A 26,757-nucleotide genomic window follows, 5' to 3' on the forward strand; every position below is an offset into this window, starting at 1 on the left:
TCTGCCGGCCAGCTCCACAGACCTTGCTGGGGAGGGAATAAGGGCTATGTTTCCAAATGGTTCACACATCAGTATGCTTTCCTCCATCCAAATCAAAGTAGGCAAAAAAAAAAAAATCACTATTCAATGGTTCTCAACCTGTGGGTCGCGACCCCTTTGGGGGTAGAACAACCCTTTCACAGGGGTCACCTAAGACCATCCTGCATATCAGATATTTACATTACGATTCATAACAGTAGCAACATTACAGTTATGAAGTAGCAACGAAAATAATTTTATGGTTGGGTCACAACATGAGGAACTGTATTTAAAGGGCTGGAAGGTTGAGAACTACTGCTTTAAATACTTCTGTGCCTTAAGGCGAGTTACAAAAATCAGTGGTCCTCCACACAAACCATGCTCAGGCTTATTTTTCTCACTGTCTTGTCCTTCACTTCATTTTTCTAGTGAAAGCATAGGGGTTCGCAGGATGTGTTCTGTTTAATAATAGAGAACAGCACATATTTCCAGGCTGTTTCTTTCTTCTCAGGATAGATTTTTCAGCACTTTGGAGAGTGCCGAGGCTTGCCTGGTGTGATGATGATAATGTACTCTCTCATAAGAAACCCTGGTTCTTCAGATGGGAGCTCATTTGTACTCCACCATTCCCACAATGGAGAAGAAGGTACAGCTTTCTGAAATGAAATGAAACATCCAGAGATAGTAGATGATTGAACTGGAAAAATAATTTAGGCTCACTGATTCCTACTCTACAGAAACTGAAGGACTCATGAGATCTGACCTGTGCTTGGGTCCAGTCAGGTTTGAGTTTGTTAGGTCACTGTATCTCGACCTCAGGCAGTATGGGGAGAATGTGAGGGTACTTTTGATTGGGCCTCTATTATTCACTCAAACATTCACTGAGGGTTTAGGTATTAATATTCAAAGGCAAAAAGACAGCCCTTGCCTCCAGAAACTCAAAGATCAGGAAGAGTGAGAGGGCAGAGACAATGACAGTATCTCAAGATAATTGATTACTACGGTTTGTGCAAAAGTGCTACAGGCACAGCTGATTCTGCCGGAGTGAGAACTGAAATCATCACAGCTTTCACTGTGAGCCTTAAAAGGAATAATAGTTCACCCTGCAGAAAGGGCGGGAGGAAGAGAGCACAGTCCAACACCCAGAGGCATAAAGAGGCCAGGAACTTTCCTCATTTCATTTTGGTATAAAATTTCTGTTCAAAAATTGCAGTGATAAGTATTGTTTATATATATTCAGTTACACATTAACATTTTTAACTGAATTTATTGGGGTGACATTGGTTAATAAAATTATGTAGGTTTCAGGTATACGGTTCTACAATACATCATCTGTATATTGTATTGTGTGCTTACCACCCCAAGTAAAATTTAACATGCAATGCACATAATCCTGAAATTCTCTTGGATATTTCTTTCAAAGGGAAAAAGAAAACAAAAATATACTTCAACCTTTTTTCCAAAAGAGAAAAGTTAATTAATCCCAGATGAACACAAGGGAAATATATACATTATTATAATATTTTTAAAACACTGACTCTCCTCTTCAGACATTCCTAATTTTATTAATTATAAATGCCCTTGCAAGAACAATTATAAATTAATACTTTTAGACAACCAAATCTTAGTGTAAGCTCCATGAGGATTAAATTGTTTCTTTTTTGTACCTGATCCTGTGTTGTTTTCGGCAATATCTTTCACAGGGATTTCTTGTCCAATAGAAAGTACAGTTTCTTTAAGGCAAGCCCTAGGTGGAATTAAAGAGTGACAGGTGGTCTCTCCTAAGGGCCTGACAAATGTTGCCTTAGGGAACTGGTTTACACCTCAAAGGGCCTCCCTGTGCAGTCAGGGAGATGAAAACAGCTCAACTGTGGATTCCTGATATCTTTTAAAATGTCTGTTCCTATGATCAGGAGTCCCATCCTGAGACAGCACCACACTCCTTCCTCCATTGAGTGTTTCCTTGAGGTCAGGCCTGAATCTTTTTGGTGGGAACTTGTCAGGACAAAGGCAGACATGTATTCTTGGGTCTTCAGAAATGATGTCTACCTCTTCACAGTTGTATAAGTTGTAACTGTTGGTCTCTGGAATTTTCTACTGATCTACAACTATAATTCATCCTTTTTTGACCCTCAAGTTCCTCAACTGGAAGGGAATAAAAATACTCATCTCACAGGGTATTGGGGTGAAATAAACTAAAAGTATGAAGCATCTTTCAAATATTATTCATTAAATATACATGTATTCATCCAACTAATATTTGTTATAAGCCATTAGTCATTCCCCTTATCTGCACCAAAAAGTCAGGAAGTTATAGAAATTTGTGGAAGTTACTGCATTGGAGAGCTTTATATTTATGACCATCCCTCAAACAGTTCCTAAGGGTATAGTCCATGTGAAGACTTGATGGTAAGTAAAGAAACATAAAGGAGCTCCCCTAAAATCACCCAGCTGGTGAGCAGTCTGGTCAAGATTCTACCCAGTGTCAGACTCCAGGTTCTCTTTTACCTTTCTTCTCTCCCTACTCACTCCCCCCCAGCAGCTATTAGAGGACTAGGCAGTCACAGAAAGAGGACAAATGGTTGACTTACTGAAATTTTATGAGTTAGCACCCAAGGGTATCATGCTTATGGTAAGAGTTCCTCTTCTGAGTTGTAAGCTTCCTAGTACTCAACACTAGAACAAAACACAGAAATGCCTTCTCTGGATTTTCGATCTCCAAAGAGTCCCCAGAGATTGGAATAACCTGCAAAGTCATTATCCTTTCCTTTTCCTATAGCAAGCATACTCCAAGTTTCTTTTCAGCCATTAACTTCTCTACCTAACAACATCTAAACACCAAGTCCCCAGACACAGACTTGCCCATATACAACCCATCAGCTCAGATATGCACTATACACATGTATCCTTTAAGAAACACACTCATATCCTCTTAAGAAATAGTATTTTTCAAAGCACAGGCATGCACACAACCATACTTACAAAGCAAATAATATGCATTTGAGGTTGTTTATTTACATGTCCATTGCAGGGGAGTCCATAAGAGAGGTTGGTAGGAAAGAAGGTGAAGAAGAGTCAGCAGTGACCCACGTACCCTCCTTTTCTGCCTATAAGTACTAATAACTATTCTATCGTTATTAGGTAGCTAAAAAGAGTAGTCATCCTGGTAATGGAATCCCAACCATCTAAGTAAGTTAGCTCTACCCTGACACAGAGGTGTAATTATACATAAAGGCATATAAGCCCCAGAACCTTGGATAATTTTCTTGTGGCTGGGAAGAATCTGGACTCTAGCTCTGGCTCTGGAACCAACTATGTGACACTAATCAGGCTTTTGCCTTTGTTTTCTCATCTGAAAAATGAGACATTTAAGAAAAACAAAGTTTGGGACTAAATAACCTTCAGGTCTTTTCCAGCCTTAAGATACTGTGGTCTGTAATTCCTCCACACACTGCAGTGTCCCGAAATCTGACTTCAAAAAGCTTCTCTCTCCAAAGCATTAGGGTTTTCTCTACCCCAGTTATGTAAACCCAACTTTTAGGCGTCCGTGGCCTAAACTATATCATTGCGTCGGTTGGTATTTCTTATTATGTGTTTATTTTCTTTCCTCCTCAATGGTCAAGGTATGACTGTAGCACCTCTGTTTCTCAAGCATATGCCTGTGGAATGAATATACGACTCTGATTACTGGGGAATTTGCCATACTGAGTATAAATTGGAACTTTGTCATGAGAAAGGCCATAAGTGACTTGACAAAAGTTTTCCAGAGTCATCATATAACTATATCCAGTCAACAAGCACGTGTAACCTTTCAGTGTGCCCAATACCATATTCACTACCAGAGACGGAAACAAAATAATTGAAAATGGCACTTCCTTTCAAGGAGAGAAGTAGGTACTCACAGCCTCAGCCAAACCCTACTTGAATGGTCTCCTGTCTTGGGACTACCCGTGACTTAAAGGAAGCAGAGATGATAGTATGTGGTCTGAGAGGGTTTAAATGTGGCCTGTTCCAGCCCCGTGCTTATTTTCAGAGCTTACACGTTCCCCAGTTCTCCCACAGCTGAGTCAACTCATTTCATCTTCTGCAGATCCAGCCTCACTATTTATTTTCAGAGCAATTTGGCTTCAGTAGGCTATAAATAAGTAGCCTCAGGCCCAGTGTCTCCATTCATTCAGGCTTATTATAGCAGCCCCTTTCCTGAAAACTGGCACCAGATACCGGGCACAGGCACTGTGTCCTGGGTTGCCCTCACTATGATCTAAACTGCATTTTCTACTCTTTGTCAGCCCTAACCCTACCACCCAATTACAGAGTCCATGTAGAAGACAGAGCAATTCAACAACAATCAATTTCCTGAAGGAGCAATTTCTGAATGATTAATTCATTCAGTTTAATAACTGTATCAATATAACAACAATTTGTTTTAAGAAACATTCTTTTTAAATATATTAAATAAATTTGGATATATCCTTATAGAGGATATGTTCAAGAATATTCAAGTTTTACTTGGATATCATCAGGAATATATTCTTCTTGAATATATTAAATTTGAATACTCCTTTTATGAATCCATCAATGAACTAATGAACCTTATGACCCTCAGCATTTACTAAATTGAACATTATTTAAAATACAGCTAGAGAAAAATGTATTAATTGAATATATTCAAAAGGACTATTTTTTTGCATGAGGTTTTTATAAATAGTAAATTTGATCAAATGGTCTCGTGAAAAATTGATCTTTTAATAAATTGGCTTTCTGCAAAATGACTTTTGGTGAAGGGATCTAGAGCCAGATGGGTGCTGTGTCTGTGCTTCCATGGACTGATCTATACCAGTGATGGCAAACCTTTTGAGCTCGGTGTGTCAGCATTTTGAAAAACCTTAACTCTGGTGCCGTGTCACATATAGAATTTTTTTGATATTTGCAACCATAGTAAAACAAAGACTTTTATTTTTGATATTTACTTTATATATTTAAATGCCATTTAACACAGAAAAATCAACCAAAAAAAGAGTTCGTGTGTCACCTCTGACATGCGTGTCATAGGTTCGCCATCACTGTCCTAAACCAATGGTCAGCCTTTCAGAATTTCTGTGTGTTTCCTATACCACCCACCCCTGGCTGAGCTCTGCTACATCTGGTCCCTGGTGTTGACTGGAGAACGCCACTTCCTGATGTAGCTGGGTCTTAGCTATGTGACTGAAATGCTATGCTAACTATCTCGTCTTACCCAAATGGAGACACATAGTGCTGAGATTCAACTCCTCCTCCCCACTCCCTCTTGTTTGGCCTCACTGATAAATCTCAAAATACAGTGGACCCAAAGGCCTGTCCTCTTTTTCTTTCAAATACTAAGTTTTAAAAAATTTCCTACTTTATAATAATAATGCCAGAGTTATAAGGAAACTTGAAAACCAACAGAGAAATACTAGCATATTAACTCCCTATTGTGAAAAATAAATTTTCTGGTTTTTAGCAGAATAACCTTGTTGGAAGATTTCTTACTGTTTGGAGAATGATACAAGAAGTAGGGCAGCAAAATAGGCAATTTTGGTATCATTTTGATTCATTTAGATCAGTGGTTCTCAACCTTCTGGCCCTTTAAATACAGTTCCTCATGTTGTGACCCAACCATAAAATTATTTTCGTTGCTACTTCATAACTGTAATGTTGCTACTGTTATGAATCGTAATGTAAATATCTGATATATAGGATGGTCTTAGGTGACCCCTGTGAAAGGGTCGTTCGACCGCCAAAGGGGTCGCGACCCACAGGTTGAGAACCACTGATTTAGATTGAGGATATTTCCCCTTACTCCCTTGTGAAGAAAAATGCATATTCCTAAGAAATTTGTGATAGAATTTAATCACATCTTTTAAGAAAAATAGTGCATATCACCAAATTTAATTTTGAATGTTATAACTTAATAACATTTGACTTCCCTGATCTTGTATAAATGGACTTCAAATCCTTACCTTTATTTCTCCAATTATATCTTAATAAGTTGTTAATTTCCCCAATTAGATCTTAATAAGTTGTTAATTCGTTCCACACTATACATTGCAAAATCTGTTTTAACTTGCAGTTCCTCACCCCACTCCCACCAAATGTAATAACTTTGTATTAAACATCTTATAGCAGTTAGACATTTCTGATATGATAGGGAACATTTAAGAATAATTATTGGTTATAAGAAAAACTTGGAGACCAACAGAACAGAATTAACTTTAAAATACAGCAATTCAAACAAAAAACACACACACACTTATTTTGTTGGCACTCAATTTAAAAATATAAAAAACATCCTCAACATCATTAGAAAAAATGCAAATTAAAACCACAATGACATACCACTACACACCCACTAAAATGACTGCAATCAACAGGACAGACAGTAATAAGTGTTAGCGAGGATAAAAAGAAATTGGAACAATACTGGTAGAATGTGAAATTGTATGCCCATCTTGGAAAAAAGTTTGGTAGTTTCCAAAAATGTTAAATATAAACTCACTAGAGGCCCAGTGCACAAATTTGTGCACGGGTGGGGTTGGGCTGGGCCGGCGGGGGGTGGGGGGTGGAGCTCAGGGGCAGGGAGTGGGGCGATCGGGGCCCAGATCAGGCTGGTTAGCTGCCACAGTGTGTGTCATAGCCACCCATTGTTCTGGTTGTTCTGGTCGCTGGGCTTTTACATATATAGATACAACCCAGCAATTCTGCTCCTAGGATTATACCCAAGAGAAATAAAAACATATATTCCTGAAGCACTATTCATAATAGCCCAAAACTGTGAACAGTACAAATGTCCATCAAGTAGAGAATAAATAAAAGCTGTGGTATACCCATACAATGGGATTCTATTTGGCAATAAAAAGGAATGAACTTTATGATTTATGAGAAAATATAATATGGTTCATGATAATTCTCAGTATTAGGATCCATTCAGCATGTTAAACATTAACATTCTGCCACATGTAGTCCTCTGGTAAAAATAATGTCCTAGTTTCAAGATAACAAAATAGCCTAAAGGTATTTTGGACAGAAATTTATATAGATTTAATACCTACACAGAGCCCTATGGTGAGCATTGATGATGGTACTGAATAGAGTTCAATAGAGAGAAAAAAGCTTTTTAAATGATGGAAGTCATTTGAAAAAATACAATATTTATACAATGTAAAATTTTGGCATGCAACTATTAAGGACAAAATGTTTTCAAATCATATATTAATTTTTAAGGTAATGTTTCCTATGTAACACAAATAAAATTGCGTATTAACAGATAGAATACTCAAAGGAAAGGAAGCAAGCAATAATAAAAATTGACCCTTGGGTGAACATTTGAATTGAAATTTCATATTTAATATTTCCTAAGGAGCACAGGATATTAGAATCTCCAGAAACAGACCTCTGTCCAAAGCTGCTAAATAGCTAGTTCTAAATATTTCTCTTTGCCCAAACTGTACCACATTATGTAAGACTTGGAAGGCTACCTGGAGAGAACAAGCCTATTAAGTGCCTCTGCAATAGTATTTTGTTAGGAAGGTTGGGTGGTTTGTTGGAAATGCCAGTAAGTTTGCTCAGCCCATTCCACGAGTTTCTCTGAGAATTGAAGATGCACTTCCAATCATGGTACCACAAAAGTAAGAGATAAGCCAGCAGTTGACTGCTTTTCAATCTTTCATTGCTTCCTAAGATTTGCCATGAATTGTTTCTTCTATTAAAACTTACTCCCTGCCCTAGCTGGTTTGGCTCAGTGGATAGAGCACCAGCCTGTGGACTGAAGGGTCAGGGGGTCAATTCCGGTCAAGGGAACATGCCCTGGTTGTAGACTCGATCCCCAGTAGGGGGCATGCAGGAGGCAGCCCGATAATGATTCTCTCTCATCACTGATGTTTCTATCTCTCTCTCCCTCTCCCTTCCTCTCTGAAATAAATAAAAATATATTTTTTAAAAATGCCCCCTGGGCTATACACACTAATCCAAAAAATTTGGCATGTCAGTATTCCTCTCCTTTGTTATAAAAAATATGATATTCACTTTTGTGTATTTTGACCAAGCCTGGTATAAGTCTGGAACACCGCTTCATTCCTGGGTGTTATGGGGAACTACAGCCCTTACCCCAATCACTGACTATCTGGGACTCTTGGAGAATGTTAAGACTTGTGTGAGTCTCTTTAGCTATGTGGACAAGCTCTTAAAGAGCTCAGACTTTTAAAAACTGACCAGACAACTCTAATCACCCCAAAAGTTATTTTCTTTAGGAGTTGTTGTGTTTTTTTCCATAGCAGCTTCCCCCCCACCCCATTCTTCTATTAGATATAAAGATTAAAATTGCTTCTTCCATTTCCTTTTCATTCATTCATTTGATAAATATTAAGGGACAACTACATGCCAAACACTGTCTTAAGCACTAAGAATGAAGCAACGACTAGACATCTACTTCTCTCCATGGATCATTATTGTTTTCTGAAATCCCACACATCATTCTGGTGCAGAAGAGTTAAGGTGTAGTTGCATAAAACAAAGAGTCCAGAGAAAAGCAGAAAAGAATACAGAATCCTGGAACCAAGCCATGTACATTCTCTTTAGCCCTTGTATACAAGAAGGTGGAAGACAGGATGAACTCTATCTCTTATTCTCATTATGTGCATTCCTAAAATATACAGTGACCAAATTTCCTTGAATAACAACAAAAAAATCTGATTATCAATTCTGACAAATATAAACACATAAGACAAGAAAGAATTTTATAAACTGGAAAAACTGTCTTGTGTCTGAGCGGCGCTCCCCCTGTGGGAGCGCACTGACCACCAGGGGGCAGCTCCTGCATTGAGTGTCTGCCCCCTGGTGGTCAGTGCGCATCATAGCAACCGGTTGTTCCGCTGTTCAGTTGATTTGCATATTACCCTTTTATTATATAGGATTATTCTTTCCATAGGAATAAAAAGACTAGTCAAGTATATCCTTTTTACTTTCAAGAACCCATTTCCACTGAAAGCAAGTGTTTAATTTCCCAGAGTGTGCATATGGCTCATGCTCTATGTATAACTGCATCATTAGCATTCTCTTTTTTTTGAGATCCAATAATATCACTATGATTTTTATTTAATTTTTTCTAAAGAACCTTTGTAATAATATTTTTAAAAGAACTACTATAGTGTTTGCTGTGTGGGATGGGAAGATTTTGGAGACCTTGTCTTTTAAATCAGCCTTAGAAAACAATTTCCACAGTTCATGTTCTATTGCTTTGTAAGTCATGAGAAGAAAGAAAATTTAAGTGTGAGACAAAAGAACAAAGCAGTCTTTTCATACTCCTTTGAGTTTAAGATTCGAAATTTTACTTGCTGTTTTCTTCAAAAGCAAAATCAGTTGTTAGGTTTTGTCTTAACAATGACTTCATTGTTTTTATAAAAATGACATATGCTCACTATTTTTTAAAATCAAACAATACATAAAAGTACTGAAGAAGAGAGAGGCAAATAACCTAAAATTATACTACCTAGAAAGAAACATAGCTCTCTGTGCACATATACAGAGTGAAAGATGGATAGATAGATGGATGGAAGGAAAGACGAAAGGAAGAAAGAAAGGAAGGAACATTATTTTATAATCCAAGTCCCTGGAATAGTGTCTGGCTCATATTAAGTACTCAATAAAAATACAGTGAATGAATGATTAGATTGTATAATTTTTTTTCAGGAGCCATACTGCCCAGATTAGGATCTCTTGTCTACCACTTGTTATCTGTTTAACCTTGAAAAGGTACTTAAGATCTCTGTATTTCAGTTATCTCATCTATAAGATGGGGGTAATAATAACAATCACCTCATCAAGGACATTCTTAAGTGAAACTGGATTGTGTGTGTGTGCGCGCGCATGCACATATGTGTAGTAATGAAACATACAATGCCTATTAGTAGAATTTGGTGCAACCACCTTGATTCATGTTGAAGTACCAGCAGTTTTATTTGTCATTGTTTCTGCACCATCAGTGAACATGTCAACATAATGAAAATGGCAAATAATTTAGCTTTAGCATTATGAAAATAGTTTTGACTATCTGTATATTTTAAGAACCAACGCTCCAAATCCCCTCTTGCCAAAATGGAGTCTATACTCCAGAATTCTTGGATATTTTTAAGAATATGACCCTTCTTTTTGTACAACTACTTATGGAAGTGGGTGAATCTTTTGTTTCTTTTTGTAGCCACTACTTTTAAAGCTTATGCATGAGGCTGAGTGCTCTCTTTATTTGGTGGCTGCTTGAATCATGGCTGCTCTCTCTTTTTTTTTTTTCATTTTATTATTGAGCTAGTGGCCCGGTGCACGAAATTCGTGCACGGGGGAGGGTATGTTCCTCAGCCTGGCTTGCACCCTTTCCAATTTGGGACCCCTCGAAGGATGTCCTACTGCCAGTTTACAGGGATCAGGCCTAAACCGGCAGTCGGACATCCCTCTCGCAATCCAGGACTGCTGGCTCCTAACCACTCACCTGCCTGCCTGCCTGCCTGATTGCCTCTAACCACTCTGCCTGCCAGTCTGCTTGCTCCCAACTGCTCCCCCCCCCCGCTGCCGGCCTGCTTGCCCCCAAATGCCCCCCCGCCAGCCTGATCACCCCAAACTGCCCCCCCCTGCTAGCCTGCTCGCCCCTACTTTCCCTCCCCACTGGCCTGCTCATCCCCAACTGTCCCCCTGCTGGCCTGCTCACTCCAAACTGCCCCCCCCGCTGTCCTGATCACTTCCAACTGACCCCCACTGATGGCCTGCTTGTCCCCAACTGGCCCCCCTGCTGGTCTGCTTACCCCCAACAGCCCTGCCCCCCATCAGCCTGATCACCCACAACTGCCCTCCCCTCTTGGCCTCTAACCGCCTCTACCTCGGCCCCACCACCATGGCTTTGTCCAGAAGAACATCTGGAAGGTCTCCCAGTCTAATTAGCATATTACCCTTTTATTAGTATAGATGAGATTCTGTGGCTGAACTATATTCAACCACCTTCACCCATAAGTGCATTTGGTTTTTTTAATTAATTAAAAATCACTGCTTTTTTTTTTTTTTTTTTTTTTTTTACTATTCTTTCATTTTGCAGCATTTTGTATTTAGTCAGAGGAACAGAAGCACTATGACTGTTATGGGATAAGAGACTAAGAGACTCATTCAGAATTGTGGGGAAGTGAAGGTCTGGTTAAGAAGTTGGAAGGTCAGAGACGAAGTTACTAATCAGTCAACTTGAGAAAGCCAAGTATGTCCAGCCACCAAAGTAAGAATATGAAGGGGGAATTTGTGTAGATGTCTATGAAAAACTGTTGCCTCTGAATAAGCTACAACCTCTGTGGCTCCACAGCCAAGTATCTGGATGTAGATCAAGGCCATTGCCGATCAACAATCCCAGTAGTCAGGAAGAAACTATAGATGAGGAGCAGGAAAGGTAGATGACAAGTTGGTACTTGCCAGGTACCTCTTCTGTCTCTGAATCTGCCTGTGAAAAGAGCTTTATATGGTTATGGCCACTGCTCTGTTTCCACCTTCCAAATATTGAGCAAGTCCCTGTCTTGATCAAGTCTAACCTGGAAGCATACAGGAAGGGGATTCTGAAGAATGGAATTCCCAGCTTAGCTATACTGCCTAAAAAACATCAGTGTCCAATGGCATGTATTGTCTTTTTTAAAGGTATAAAACATTAGACTTTTAAATAATTTTCTAGATAAAATATATAAAAGAAAGTGGAGAATTTTTTCACACTTTGTAAAAAATGTAATTTTGAAAAAAATTAGAAGAAAATCCCATTAATTTATATAATTTGTAATATCCATATAGGCTACATAGTGTTGAATGATTCTTTTTTCAAAACAGATTAAAATTCTTACAATTATAGTCACATGGAAGTTATCCTTAGTGTACTCACTATAGACCTATTTATTTAGTGTCAGAGCATGTACTGTATTTCAGGGTCTCCTGAATGTCACTGAAATGCTCTTCAAAAATAACTTTATTGAGGAATATTTTACATATTATATAATTCTGCCATTTCAAATGTACAAGTCAATAATTTACCAAGTGGTGTAATCATCACCATAAATCCATTTTAAAATCTTTTTCTTACACCAATTAGATTCCCATGTGCCCACCTACTCTTAATCTATCACTATCCCCTGTCCCAGGATATTCTTAGTCAACTATCTGTCTCCATAAATTATTTTGGTTTGATCTTTTTACTATATCATGCTGTCTGATAAAAACATTTTTGTTTTCTATACTTTTACAAATAACATCAACATGATTTTAATATCTTTTCTAGGGTAAGAGCAATATTACCAAAAACATTGTATTTATTTTTTGAAACTGTGTTACAAATTAAAATATGTCTTCATTCCTGATCTAATTCTGGTCAATGAAGTATGAGAAAATTTTTTCATACAACCATTTTCAGTATATATTCCAAACTGATACAATACCCAATTGAATTACTATTATTAAGATAAAAAACTATTTCACTTCGTTTTGATTCAGTATTATTCTGTATTAGTTTCATATATACTGCAAAGTGGTTAGATAATCATTTACTTTACAGAGAGGTCCCCCTGATGCTTCAAGTACCCACCTGGCCCCATACAGAGTTATCACGAAACTCTTGACTATACTAGTATTTTGTATGCTGTAATCTACATCTTTTATTATTATTATTATTGATTTTTACAGAGAGGAAGGGAGAGGGATAGAGAGTTAGAAACATCGATGAGAGAGAAACATCGATTCAGCTGCCTCCTGCACACTCCCCACTGGGGATGTGCCCGCAACCAAGGTACATGCCCTTGACCGGAATCGAACCCGGGACCCTTCAGTCCGCAGGCTGATGCTCTATCCAGTGAGCCAAAGCGGTTAGGGCTGTAATCTACATCTTTGTGACTATTCTGTAACTACTAATTTGTAGTGCTTAATCCCTTCACCTTTCTTTCTCAACCCCCCAGCCTACTTCCCTCTGACAACTGTCAGTCTGTTCTCTATGAGTCTGTTTCTGTTTTGTTCATTTTGTTCTTTAGATTCCACATGTAAGTGAAATCATATGATGAAAACTTTCATTTCTTAGGATTCATTTATTTCTATAAAAATCATATTTCTTTTCTAAATAAAATCAACGCATGCTTCCTTTCAAGGTACAATTTATTCTCTATTTCATTAGAAAAATAATTAGCAACACATGAAAATAAATTTGTATATATATACAAATATATATATATATTTGTATATATCATATCTGAGTTGAAATGTCATTATTAGAGATAACAGATTTAGCATCTATTACACCAGAGAATGGAAAAACTTATCCAATATTCTCAAGAACAACAACACACTTAAATTCAAAATTCCCACTGGATTTCTTATAACCTTGATGGTTGTGCTCATGGGCTCAGATAAAATTTTTAAAAGTATGAACTGAAAATTTGAGAATATGATTTTCCATAAATAAAAAATAATTTAAATGCAGTGCTATATTCATTTTAGAGGTTATATTTTGGCCATAAGATCAATGTAGAATAAAAATTCATGCTGAAACTTATTTTTATCAGATTATTTATCAGAATGGTTCTTTATCAGATTATTTATCAGAATGGTTCATCATTTGCAATAGATGTCATCTGAATAAAGCATCAGAATATATTACAGGTATTTGAAAAGATAAGACTTTGTTTTCAATTCTTTGGGGAACTTCTATTATTCCTTCAACTGAACTTGAATTCTTTTCTCTACTTCTCTGCATTGCTAACACTATAAAATAAAATCCATTCACCCACAAAATAATGTAATATTTGTATTATAAAGAGCCTTACAGATTATATGTGCTTTGCTACTCAAAGTGTGGTCCAGGAGCCTCAGCATCATTTGAAAGCTTTTAGTAAGTGCAGAGTCTCAAGACTACAACAGACCTACTGAGTCAGAATCTGCATTTGCACAGAACAAAAGTTTTTAATTTTGAGGAAGTCTAATTTATAAATTTCCTTTTATGGATCATGCTCTTTGCCAAGCCCTTGATCTCAAAGATTTTATCCTACGTTTTTAATAAAAGTCTTATAGTTTTACATTTAAGTCTATGATCCATTTTGAGTAAATTTTTGAATAAAGTATGAAACTTAGTTCTAGGTTAATTTTTTTGTTTATGGATATCCAATTGCTCCAGCACCATTTGTTTAAAAGGCTACCTTTTCTCTATTGAATTGTTTTTGCACCTTTGTTAAAAAGCAGTTGGGCATATATGTGTGGGTCTACTACTCCTGGGTTCTCTTTTCTATTCCATTGATCTATGATCTATCCCCTCCGCCAATAACACAGTCTTGATTATTGTAGCTAAATTGAAGTTAGGTAGACTTATTATTCCCACTATATCCATTTGGGGGAAACTAATTATTCTTGAATAGAAATTTTGGAATAATCATTTTAGAATAATCATGTGTATATCTGCAAAAAAATTTTGATGGGATTTTAATAGGAATTACATTAAACTCATATATCAATTTGGGGAGGACTGACATCTTTACTATGTCAGGTCTTCCAGTCCATGTACATGATGTTTCTCCATTTATTCAGATCTTTCATTTCTTTCATAAATGGTATTGTACCCAGCATATAAGTACTATACAGGTTTGTTAGACTAATACCTAAGTATTTCACTTTTTAAGTAATTATAAATGGTACGGTATTTTCAATTGTGATGTCCATATGTTAAATGCTATATAGAAATACAAATGACTCTGGAAGTTTAACTTATAGACAACTTTGACTTGCTCATTTATTAGTTCTAGGAGTTTGTGTAAACTCCTTGGGATTTTCTACTATGAACAATCATGTCATCTGTAAGTATTATTAACAGTTTTAGTTCTTCCTTTCTGATATGTGTTCCTTTAATTTCCTTTTCTTGACTTATTTCACTGTCTAGAACTTCCAGCACTATGCTGAATAGGAGTGGTAAGAACTGACATCCTTGCCTTGCTCTTGATCTTAAGTGAAAGGAGTGTCTCACCATTAAGGATAATGTTAGTGGTAGCATCCTTATAGATGCTCTTTATCAAGATGAGGTACTTACTATCTATTCCTAGTGTTCTTTCATAATAAATGGATGTTGAATTTTGTCAAATAGTTCTTCTGCATCAATTCATGTAATCATGTGATTTTTCTTCTTCAGCCTATTAATATGGTGGATCACATCAACTTACTTCCGAATATGGAAACTAGCCTTGTAGTTCTGGAATAAACCCAACATAGTCATAGAGTATAATTCTTGTTATTGACTGCTGAATTCCATTTGCAAATATTTGTTAAGGATGTCTGCATCTATATTGAGAAAGGTGATGAAGTCTACAGCTATAACTGTGAATTTGACCACTTCTTATTTCTCTTCTGCAGTCTGCTTTACATGTTTTGCCGCTCTGTTGTTTGACATATACACGGAATTACTATCTTCTTGGTAGATAGATTCTTTTATCATTATATAATAATCCTTCCTGTCTCTAGTAATGTTCTTTGCTCTGTAGTCTATTTTATCTGATGTTAATATAGCCATTTTTGCTTTATTTGATTGATGCTTGCATGCTATATCTTTTTCCATCCTTTTACTTTCAGCCTGCCTATATCATTACCTTTGAAGTGAGTTCTGTGTAGACATTGTATAGTCAGGTCATGTTTTAATCCATTCCAGTAATCATTGGCTTTTATTTTGTATATTTAGACAATTAGAATAAAATAGGGCAGAGGAATATGCTGCCTGAATAGTACGTGAACATTTTAAAAGTAACATTACATTACCTATATCCTCCTAAGCTCCTTATATCAACTACCGGTAGTAGACACTAGCACTAAAAATCTCAAAAATGTCATGGATTCCTCTCTCACCTCCCAATACTTATGGAGCACTTTGTGTGAAGCACTCAACTAATCATTTAACATGCATGAGCTCATTTATTCTTCCTATTTTGCAAGTGACATAACTGAAGCTTGGAGAGGTAAGGATTACAGGGATAGGGGCTCAACTGAGTTCAAAGGCAAGTAGGTGTATGTGACTCTATAGCAGTACTTCACTCTCTTGTTCCCATAGGACTTTGCAGGTTCTAGGTAGATTAGGAGAGTGAGGTGTTATTCATATTTTATCTGCCAACACTATGACTTGAAGTAAGAGCAGAACAGCTAAGAGCAGATTATCCTTGATTTGGATTTGACTATGACATTTACTAACTTGAGTTATCTCCCCATGACTCAATTATGTCATCCACAATATTGGGATGAGGAGTGTTTCTATTTTATATGGTTGATGTGAAAAGTATATAAGAAAATGTACAGGGTGGGGCAAACATAGGTTTACTAAATGTTTAAATGAAGGTGACAGTATGACACAGGAATATTTGGGAGTTGAATATATGAAAATAAAATTCCAAAAGTAAATTATTAAAAATCTAGTGAATTGTTTTTTTCACAGAGTTCTTGCTCTCCCTGCTATTTTTTAAGTGTTCCTGTCTCTTATCTCCCAAACCACCTTAGATGGTCAACATGACTTATTACTCAAAGTACTGTACTTTTACATGCCTAAGTTACCCAAATCATCTAGAGATAATCTGTACGATCTTAATTTATATTAAAATTGTCAGTCTCTTGAATTGCTCATGAGTTAATAACAGAATTCTAGTTTCCAGGGCAGAAAACCCATGATCCACTCTTGGCTAAGGCAGATTTCTTTTTCTTTTTTTATTAAATATATTTTATTTATTTTTTTACAGAAAGGAAGGGGGAGGGATAGAGAGTTAGAAACATCGATGAGAGAGAAACATCGATCAGCTGCCTCCTGCACACTCCCTACTGGGTATGTGCCCACAACCAAGGTACATGCCCTTGGCCGGAATCGAACCTGGGACCCTTGAGTCCGTAGGCCGACACTCTATCCACTGAGCAAAACCGGTTAGGGCTAAGGCAGATTTCTTATAAAGTGACAGCATGATGCAGTGGAAAGAGAAACCTGAGACCTGGTACCAGTCCTGATATTATTACCTACTACAGGCCCGGTGCACGAATTCATGCACAGGGGAGGGAGGGCTCTCAGCCTGGCCTACGCTCTCCTGCAGCAACCCTGGCCTGCAGGGAGCAGGCCTAAACTGGCAGTCAAACATCCCCCGAGGGATGTAGCAGTGTGCCAAGCAGCAGGTGGCCAGGGAGGAGCCCGAGCCAGGGCTGGGCGCCGCTTGTGTTCATCCTGGCCCACTGCACCTTCTACCACCGCTCAGTCGGGAGAGGCTCCTGACGCTGCAGCTGTGCTCGCCAGCCATGAGCCCGGCTTCTGGCTGAGCGATGCTCCCTCTGTGGGAGAGCACTGACCACCAGGGGGAAGCTCCTGCATTGAGTGTCTGCCCCCTGGTGGTCAGTGCATGTCATAGCAACTCGTTGACCGGTCGTTCCGGTTGTTCGGTAGTAACAGTCGCTTAGTCTTTTATATATATAGATGTGACCCTGGGCAAGCAGTTTCCCATCCAGGGCTGTCAGTTCTCCCAATATCAAATGAGAAACTAAAACTGCATGATCTCTGCTGATTGCTAGGATCCTATGTGCTATCCCAATATGTTTTTCTTGAATGATTTAGATAATCAACAGCATACTTCATCATGTTAGGAGAAAATTTTGGAGCAACTCTTTTATATTGTAATTTCACTCTGAATTCACCTGGAGGCTTAAAGTGAAGAAGAAAAAAGATTCAATATACCCAAGGCCAGTCAGTCTGAATCAATTATCAGAGCAGATTGTTTGTGCTAATGTGTTTACATGGCATGCTTTCTCCTCCTGAAGCATTTCTGAGATTTAGAGACTGCTTTTCATTTTCAAACAAAAAAGCTTCCAGCCACCTACACTCAGGAATACAACAATAATGGATTGTCATTATTCCCAACAGTTTATGCTAATTCATTGACTTTCAAGTGGAAAGAAAGCAGAGAGTACTAAATGAGAAGTTTTATGTTCTCTGAAGCTGTCATTTTTTATCATGCACAAAACTTTTGCACACAATTCAGTCCCCTAATATTCTATTTTATTTTTATTAAAAAATAGGTTTTTATATGTTTTTCTGATGTACTTGTAACTATTATCATTTAATGCATAGCACTGTTAAAATATAAAAAATGAATTTTAAGCAGCAACATTTTAAAAAGATTATCTTATTTTTTATGCTTTAGGAAGTTAAAATATGCGATCTAAAAAGCCTACAAAGTCATTGTTTCAGATTCATTGTCATGCACACATTTATTCACCTAACTAAATACATATTTTTAAATTATGTTTTTATTGCCTTTTTTGGAGAGAGAATGGAAGGGAGAGGGACAGAGACAGAAACATCGATGAGAGAGAAACATTAATATAAATGGCTGCCTCCTGCATGCCCCCTACTGGAACTCGAGCCTGCAACCAAGGCATGTGCCCTGACCAGGAGTGAAACTGGTCATTCTTGGTGCATGGGTTGACATTCAACCATTGAGCCACACTGGCCAGGCTAACCCATATTTTTAAGGGGTTTCCATATGCCAGCCACTGTGATAGATAGCAGAGAAAATAAAGAGCAACAAGGAATCTTCCTTTAAGGAGACTTCAGTCTATGTGGATTTAACAGAAATGCCACAATTCTAATCTCCAGAAGAAAACGGGCAGTTATCAAACTCTGTAAAATGTCTATTCACATATGTGTTTTAGTAATATTTTGCATGAAACATTACATTAGTTTCCTAGGGCAACCATAACAAATCACCACAAACTTAGATAGCTTAAAACATCAGAAATCTATTGACTCACATTTCTGGAGGTCAGAAGTCTAAAATCAAGGTGTAGGCAGGGCCTTACTCCTCTGAGGCTCTAAGAGAGGATCCTTTCTTCTTGGTTTATGACAACGTAACTCCAACTGCTGTCTCCTTTCCATGTCCATCTTCCCGGTGTCAGTCTATGTCCAATTTTCTCTTTCCTTAAAAGAAAAGGAGTCACTAAAATTAGGGTTCACCCTAATCCAGTATGACTTTATCTTAATTTGATGATATCTGCAAAGACCTTATTTCCAAATGAGGTCATATTCACAGGCTGTAGGTGGAGATGAACTTTGGAGGGGACACTGTTCAACTCAGTACAAAGATAAAAATAAACTAAACCAATATTAACAGTTTTTTATATTATCTCCTTCTTACAATTAATGTTAATTTTCTTGTCAGGTTTTATTGCTTTTTACTTTTAGTCTTTTTTTGAAATTGTTCTTGAACTTTATCAATGGTTTGCAAATCTATAGGCTACATTGCAGCTTGTGACTCAAGTACTATAATTATTTTTTTGAAGTGGAATTCTCTGTTTATTTTAACTTAATGTTAACATTGACAGCTTGTTAGACTCAAATGTTTATAATACTTTTTCAATAAAATAAGTGCGGAGAATCTAATACAGACCCTGGCCACTGTGAAAGTGCTATAAATTTTTGCCTGGCTAGGGCCGGAGGATCTTTTTCCTTTCTGATAATTATTTTCTCCATCTGGTTTGTCTCCTTTCTCCTAACCTAAAAATAGTGCAAACCCAAATACAGAATGTTGGTTCACAAACCCCAAGTGCAAAACAAACCCCAAACACAGCACAAATCCCCAAAGCAACACAAACTCCAAACTGACTACCAAACTGAACTCTGAGGTTGACTACCATCAGAGGCAACCCACACTCATTACTCTACCCCTGTATCTTGATGACCTCTAGTAATATTTCATATTCTCTGCCCCCTCTATTACCTAAGTATATATACACATATATACATATATAGCAGCATATAATTTAGAAATATATACATATATTTCTAAATATATGTATATATACACATATAATGACCAATCGCTATCATGCACACTGAGCAGGCAGGCAGGCGAGCAGTTAGGGGCAAGCGGTCCCGGATTGCAAGAGGGATGTCCGACTGCTGGATGTCTGACTGCAGGGATCAGGCCTAAACTGGCAGTCGGACATCCCCTGAGAGGTCCCGGATTGCAAGAGGATGCAGGCTGGGCTGAGGGACCGCCCTCTCCTATGCACAAATTTCGTGCACCAGGCCTCTAGTAAAATATAAATGTTGAAATCCTTCCCCATCTACTTCCAGAAAAAAGTTTTTTCAAACCTTTTCCTATGCCTACAATATGTATATGTGTATGCCTGTGTATCTATTTTTTTTATGCCTGTAAACATATAATTTACTGGATTCATTTCTGGTAGGTGTTTTTCTACAAGAAAACTGGATCATACTATTAATATTATTTTACAATTTACTTTTATAACTTAAAATGGTATCTTTACTCATCTATAAAAATTGAGCTCTGCTCTGGGAAGGATTCTTAGGCCTCCTTTTCCCTCCCTCCACCTCGGTTAAGTGCTATTATTCCACATTCTCACAATTTTTCAGCTTGGATCTACTGTAGCATGAATCACAGGAAAATGTAATTGTTTGCGAGCTTCGTTATTTCTGTATTCTATGGGCTCTTAAGACCTGAAAGCCTCTTCATCTTGCTACAGGCCTACCAGCCAGCCCAGTGCTAGCACTTAATAGTAATTGAATGTCTGTTCTCACAGCTTCCGATTTCTCTCCATTTTAGCCCTCCCTCCATATCCTAAAAGAGGTGGAAAATTCTGCTGATTTTACTCAAATTCTGTCAGGTCCCTCCCTGAATCTCTATCCCTATTACTACTCCCTTAGTCCAAGCTCCTATTTTCCCTCCACTAACGCAATGTTTCTCTAACTTAAATAATAGTCTCTTTTAAAGAAAACATTTTTTATGAACTTATTGAATCAAATTTTTGATTTTGATTAAAGACATACAAACAAAATTTGGCATAAACCTTACACTAGTACTTCTTACATAAATCTAAAACCAAAACAACTTAAACATTAAATACTTTCATAACCAATAAAATTAAAACTACTGAATTAGCCTTAAGTGAATGTACTATTTTGCTAAAACTAACTTGCCAGTTTTGGATTAATAGTATAAAGATATATGCTCAGAACTGTTTCTATATAATCTGTCTCTGTGTTTTTACTTTTATGACTCTCAAGTGGAGACCATCATTTTAAATCAGAATGTTTCAATATTTGCATTAAAATATATGTATATTTCATATTCATGTTACTAGTGTGTTACATGTACAGATATATACACAATGTGTCAGCACATATATTCAGCTATTATAAACATGCATGAAAGAAAAAAGATGTCACAAAATAATTTTGATAACAAAAGACTTAGTGTGCTATTTCAGAATAATGAGACTTCATACTTAGCAAAACTCTGGCACTATGCAACTCTCAAATACCAATTTTAATGAGCTGTCATTTGATAACTCAGTAAAGCTTGTTTGTTCATTTAAAGATAAGGTTAGCAAGGGAGAGTTACTAAAATGTGCATTATGTGGATGTATAAAACCAGACACACAAAAAATTATTTATCATATTTGCTTTTATATTAACTGCTCATCAGTGATTCAAGTTGGTATATGGTATAAAGACATGTTATGCTGTTGATGCTCTAACAAATGTGCTTTTAAAATAGATGTGCCAATACTGCTGGGCACTGGTAACTCAGTTTTCTCATCACATTTTTCTTTTTTCTTTTTAAATATATTTTTTATTGACTTCAGAGAGGAAGGGAAAGGGAGAGAGAGAGAAAAACATCAATGATGACAGAAAATCATTGATTGGCTACCTCCTGCAGGCCCCCTACTGGGGATGGAACCTGCAACCTGAACATCTGCCCTAACTGGGAATCGAACCCTGACCTCCTGGTTCATAGGACAACACTCAACCACTGAGCCACAGTGGCTGGGCACATTTTTCTTTTTTTAAATATAATAATCCATAGGACTCTGTTTATGCAACATTCTATATCAAAGAGAAAACTTATAAACAATTTTTCAAGTTCTGATGTAGGGTTTTTTTTATCTTCTTCCAATAAATTGTAATGTAAGGAAGTTCAGCTTTCAGGTTAACTAGCTTTCAGAATAAAGAAGGCTGTGCGAGGTATTTATAATTCACATTATTAAATGACAGTCAGATTTTCTGATTATATAAATGTCTGTCAATTTTTATTTTTAAAAAAACCAGAAATTTCTGACTTTGATAACAAAGATTTTCTCAGGATGGAAAACCTTTAAGTTGGCCCTTTAATTTATGACTTATTACTCAGAAAGAATGGCTTTCAAAACTGTAAATTTAAAACTATAAATCTTTTCTTTTTTTGTTTTCTTTTTTAAAAAATATATTTTATTGAGTTTTTACAGAGAGGAAGGGAGAGAGATAGAGAGCCAGAAACATCGATGAGAGTGAAACATTGATCAGCTGCCTCCTGCACACCCTCCACCGGGGATGTGCCCGCAACCAAGGCACATGTCTTTGACTGGAATCGAACCTGGCACTCTTCAGTCTGCAGACCGACGCTCTAACCACTGAGAAAACCAGCCAGGGCATCTTTTTTTTCTTTTTTAATGTTTATGTACTGATTGATTTTAGAGAGAAAGAGGAAAGGGAGAGTGAGAGATAAATATCAATTTATTGTTTCACTTATTTATACACATTCATTAGTTGCTTCTTGTATGTGCCCTGACCGGGAATCCAACCCACAACCTTGGAATTTTAGGACAGCACTTTAAGAAACTGAGCTACCCAGCCAGGGCCTAAATCTTTTCTTGATTCTTAATATCCATGTCAAATACCACCCTATATGAAATCTTCTACCAGATGTTGTCATGCCTTACTTAAACCCACAAAACTTGGTTCCTATCTCTAATAGACACTTAGAGTTTTATTTTGTTTCTTCACGTCTATCTCACCCAATTACCTGTGAAGTCTTTGAATCAAGTATAGTAAATCTTTATATAGAGGCCCAGTGCATGAAATTCCTGCATGGGTAGGGTCCCTAGCGGCTGTCACCTGCCAACACCGCAGCCAGCCCTGCCCCTTGGCTGAACTCCCAGTCAAGGGGACAATTTGCATATTAAGCTTTTATTATATAGGATATGTATTATATGTATAGTTTATAGTATATCTGTACAACCAATTTAAATTCAGGATAGTGCACATAATAGGTACTCAGCAAATGTTTCATGAATGAATGTATAAAATAAATAAATAAAAGTCACTTCTCCTTTGCCAAAAGTTGTTGCCACTCAAACAATTCTCTGGTACTGCAATGAACCTAAGAATTGTCCCTCTGTCTCTCCTGCTTCAGTCAACATCACACATGTGAAGCTGGTGAAGTTCTTTGCCTCAGCAGAAGGGTAAACTGATCTTTACAGTGTAAGATTTCAAAGTTTATGAAAGGACAAGGCCCTCAAGTTAGGTTCCCAGGTTTCCTGATAGATAAACAGAGCTCAAGATTTCTCCATAGGGAATAACGGAAAGCCTAGTGACATGTCTCACATGTCCTAGACTGTACTTTTCATGGTCCCTAAATTCAAGGAGTGAGGTATGATGGCATGAGGCATCCTCCTGTAAAAATTCTCCAAGTAGATGAGAATCCAAACTATTCACCAATAGCAGGACCCTGGTCCTGGACTTTCTCTAGCCACTCTTAGGTCCATATACAAAATGCCCATGGCTAACAGCGTGACCAACCATTCTGGTTTCTTTGGGATAGAGAGATTTCCTGGGATACTGGAATTTCAGTGCTAAAACTGGGACAGTCACAGACACACTGGGGAGATTGATCATCCTAAATTGGCAAAACACCATGAGCCTTCATGCTAATTCCCCTACTGGAAAAACACTCTTAAGCCAACACTCTTAACACTCCTCAGTTAGTATCTCCAGGCTTTACAGGTGACACATGTATAAATGTATAGGTTAACCATCCCATAGCCCCTTCTTTTTGAATGAATGAAGGGCTATGTCATTTCTTTAGTTACAGTAATGGATCCCAAGCCTCAGCATGCAACAGAATCACCTGGAAGGCTTATTTAAAGTACAGATTGATCAATGTTTGTTTGTTTTTCTCTCTCTCTCCCTTCTTCCCTTCCACTCTCTCTAAAATTCAATGGAAAAAATATCCTCAGGTCAGGATTAACAAAAAAAAATCAATTAATTAAATAAAATATAGATTACTGAGCTCCACCCTCAGAGTTTCTAATTAAGTAGTTGCGGAATGGAGCTCAAAAATCACATTTCTTACAAGTTACAAGGTGATACTGATGATGCTTGATCTAGAGACCTAGGTTTGAGAACCTCTGCTCTAGTAGTTTGGCATATCTTCTTCTGAGGCTAACATGTAATCAAAAAAGGAGCCCATTAAAAGAATAAAGGTATGAATCAACAACATAAAGTACAGACTATCATAAAATTTGGTATTTTCTTCATTTCTTAAATATTTCTCAATGGTGAGTACAATTTTTAAAAAAGTTTAATACACAAAGTTTTAAATATAAAAAGGTTTAAATTTTTAGGCAAGTTTTTGCAGAGATATTGGGGGAGTTCCTGATCACTGGGTTTACTAAACGACTGTGATTTCTCTGTGGAAAAATAAGCATACTGTAGCACAGTTTCAGTGAAACTTGGTTCCTCTTTTGTGTGCGCAAACCTAACCATTGAAATATTTTTTGTACCTAACCTGAATCATAGTTCTCTCTGGCATTCTAAGGGGGACTGGGGTGCTTTCAATCTATGCAAACCTCTCAATGTTACTATGTAGCAAATACATAAAAGCAATTCTAGATTATAAATTGCATTTAATTTTATGCTCATATTCTTCTCTTGAAAACATCTCCTGCTGCCCATCAATACACAAATTTTGTTTTCAGCAATAGAAATATCTCCCATATCCTCAAAGAAAGGTTCCTGACTGCCCTCATTTAGATGTTGTATTTGATCTAGAACAAACTGCATGATGGAAGAATTTAAAGCCATTATCTGTAAAAGGCTTCTAAGGAAATAGATCTCTATTAGCAAAAAATTACCATTTTGATGAATAAAACGACTTTCTAAATGGCCTAATCTCAGAAACTAGTTTTCAATAATCACTATTTTGTTTTTGTCCCCAGCGTTCCGGTGGTGGCCTTGCCATTCCCTTGTGTGCGTTCCAGGGGATGGTGTCTCTCCAGGCCCCCACAGGGAAAACACTATCTCTTTCTACCTATGAGGTAAGCACAGAAGGACAGAAAATAACCCCAGCCTCTAAGAAAATAGAAGTCTATCGATCCAAAAGTGTTGGCCATGAACCAAACTCAGAAGATTCTCCATCCACATTTGCGGACACCAGTGTAAAAATACATTTGGAGGTTCTTGAAATTTGTGATAATGAAGAGGCCTTGGACACTGTGTCGATCATTAGCAACATCAGCCAGTCCTCCACACAGGTCCGATCTCCATCCCTACGCTACTCACGGAAAGAAAACAGATTTGTTTCATGTGACTTAGGAGAAACAGCCTCGTATTCTCTCTTTTTACCCACAAGTAATCCTGATGGTAATATCAACATCTCCATCCCAGACACCGTTGAAGCACACAGGCAGAACAGTAAAAGGCAGCATCAAGAGAGGGATGGCTACCAAGAGGAAATCCAGTTGTTAAATCAAGCTTACAGGAAGAGAGAGGAAGAAAGCAAGGGTAGCTAGTGACCACTTGGTCTAGTACAGGCAAGAATGGTGCCTCAACTTCACCCCGCTAAACTAACACCTTTGTTCTAAGGCTCTTTGATTTCCTTTTTCATTTGTTGGTTTACATAAGCTTTACAGATATACTAGTTACTTATTTGTACTGCAAACAGCTGGAAATAGTGCAAACATTTAAGTGCTTTTGATGTGTCACTTTAATGATCACACACTGTGGTAATTAAAAGATTTGTTTCTTATCCAATTTCTAAAAATCTTTTCTAAATCAAATCTTGGCCTAGTTTATTAATGTTTTGCCAATGTTTGTCAACATCAGAGTAAACAAAAAATTATATAAGCTTAATGAGTATACTGTTCCCATGCATGTTTCTACACATAATGTTGGGCTTTAAACTGCAAGGGGGGAAAAGACATTTGGGGAATGAAAGAAATGTAGCAAAACTCTTGAGTTGTGTTGGAAGAGGCTTGCCGAAATGTGATTAGCAAAGCAAGCTTATTACAGTTACAGCTTTAACTTTGCACTGATGTCTAGAAAATATATTCTTGTATAAAACTGCAAATTAACTTCCAACTTCAAACCATGCATGCCCCTAGTCTGTAAATAGTTGTTTCCTTCATTTCTATAAAAATACAAATTGTTTACTGAATTTTTAAATTTTCTTTCTCTCTTTAATATAACAGTGTTTTCTTTTCATCTTTTCAGTATGTCAAGACTGCCTTTAAAACAAATACTTTGTATGTTACAAGTGGAACTACAAATAGTCTTTAACCGAAACATTATTAGGAAAGGTTGTAAATATAAACTTCATCATTTCTAGAACTGTTCACTTTAATTGAATGGAAATTGAGGAAAAACTGCCAAATTATTTTCTGTGAGGTACACCCAACTAGACTAACAAAATTTCTGGGTAAAGTAGAGAAAAATCCTCTAAGTCCAAAACAAAAGTGTCTGTTTCTAAAGCTGCAGATTTGACAAACTTTCTTAGCCATTTTTAAAGCACAGAAAATTTTAGTTCAAATAATATTCCAACTTTAGGTGCTTTTTTCTTTCTCAAAGATATGAGTATCTCAAGCAAAGAAACAATCCAATATATTTTACTAAAT

General features: G+C 37.1%; 1 protein-coding gene across 1 annotated transcript in view; it reads left to right on the plus strand.

Annotated features, from left to right (window-relative positions):
- GPR149 (G protein-coupled receptor 149) overlaps positions 1–25,656 on the plus strand; it is a 47,928-nt gene extending 22,272 nt beyond the window's left edge. The window contains exon 4 of the mRNA XM_006090331.3: positions 25,084–25,656. Coding sequence (XP_006090393.1) covers positions 25,084–25,656 — 573 coding nt within the window. The remainder of the gene's footprint in view (positions 1–25,083) is intronic.
- The last annotated feature ends 1,101 nt before the right edge of the window (positions 25,657–26,757 follow it).

This window comes from Myotis lucifugus, unplaced genomic scaffold (genome assembly GCF_000147115.1).
Source record: "Myotis lucifugus unplaced genomic scaffold, Myoluc2.0 scaffold_70, whole genome shotgun sequence".
NCBI classification, from domain to species: Eukaryota; Metazoa; Chordata; class Mammalia; order Chiroptera; family Vespertilionidae; genus Myotis; species Myotis lucifugus.